The sequence below is a fragment of the Corvus brachyrhynchos genome, unplaced genomic scaffold, assembly GCF_000691975.1.
Source record: "Corvus brachyrhynchos isolate BGI_N302 unplaced genomic scaffold, ASM69197v1 scaffold101, whole genome shotgun sequence".
In the NCBI taxonomy this organism is placed as follows: Eukaryota; Metazoa; Chordata; class Aves; order Passeriformes; family Corvidae; genus Corvus; species Corvus brachyrhynchos.
Window position 1 is genome coordinate 7357456 of NW_008237239.1, and position 578 is coordinate 7358033.

General features: G+C 55.9%; 1 protein-coding gene across 1 annotated transcript in view; it reads left to right on the forward strand.

Moving 5' to 3' along the window:
- Positions 1 to 312: 312 nt before the first annotated feature.
- The window catches only part of DBT (dihydrolipoamide branched chain transacylase E2), a 12977-nt gene continuing 12711 nt past the window's right edge, over positions 313 to 578 (forward strand). Inside the window, exon 1 of the mRNA XM_017729588.1 lies at positions 313 to 556. Coding sequence (XP_017585077.1) covers positions 313 to 556 — 244 coding nt within the window. The remainder of the gene's footprint in view (positions 557 to 578) is intronic.

Below are 578 nucleotides of genomic sequence, written 5' to 3' on the forward strand. Positions count from 1 at the left end.
GGCGTTCTGCAGGAGGCAGTGCCTTTCTCCTGTTCTGCACGGTGCGCGGAGCACGGGGACCGGACAACAGAGGCACTTAGGAGGTCACAGCCATGGGTGCAGCGCTGCCGCCGGAGCAGAGCGGCCGGATTGCTGCCCTTCCCCGTTAAAAGCGAGTTTTCGTCAGAATCACAGAATGAATTAGTTTGTAAAAGACTCCTGTGCGAATACCACAATGTCAACCAGACCATGGCACTAAGTACCACGTCCAGTCTTTTCCTTAAACACCTCCAGGGTTGGTAACTCCACCACTACCCTGGGCAGCCCGTTCCAATGTCTAATCACCCTTTCTATGAAGAGATTCTTCCTACTAATGTTCAAAGTAAACCTCCCCTGGCGCCTCTTAAGACTATGTCCTGTCGCTTGTCACCTGGGAGACCAGGTCGACCCTCACCTGGCTACAACCTCCTTTCAGGTAGAACCACAGACACGGGCGTGTTGGTCTGGCAGGCGCGCTCAGGACTTTATTACACGTGTATCGGGAATGGCCGGACCCTTCGCGCTGCCCCTCCCGCTAGTGCGGCTCGGGGAAGCCTCAC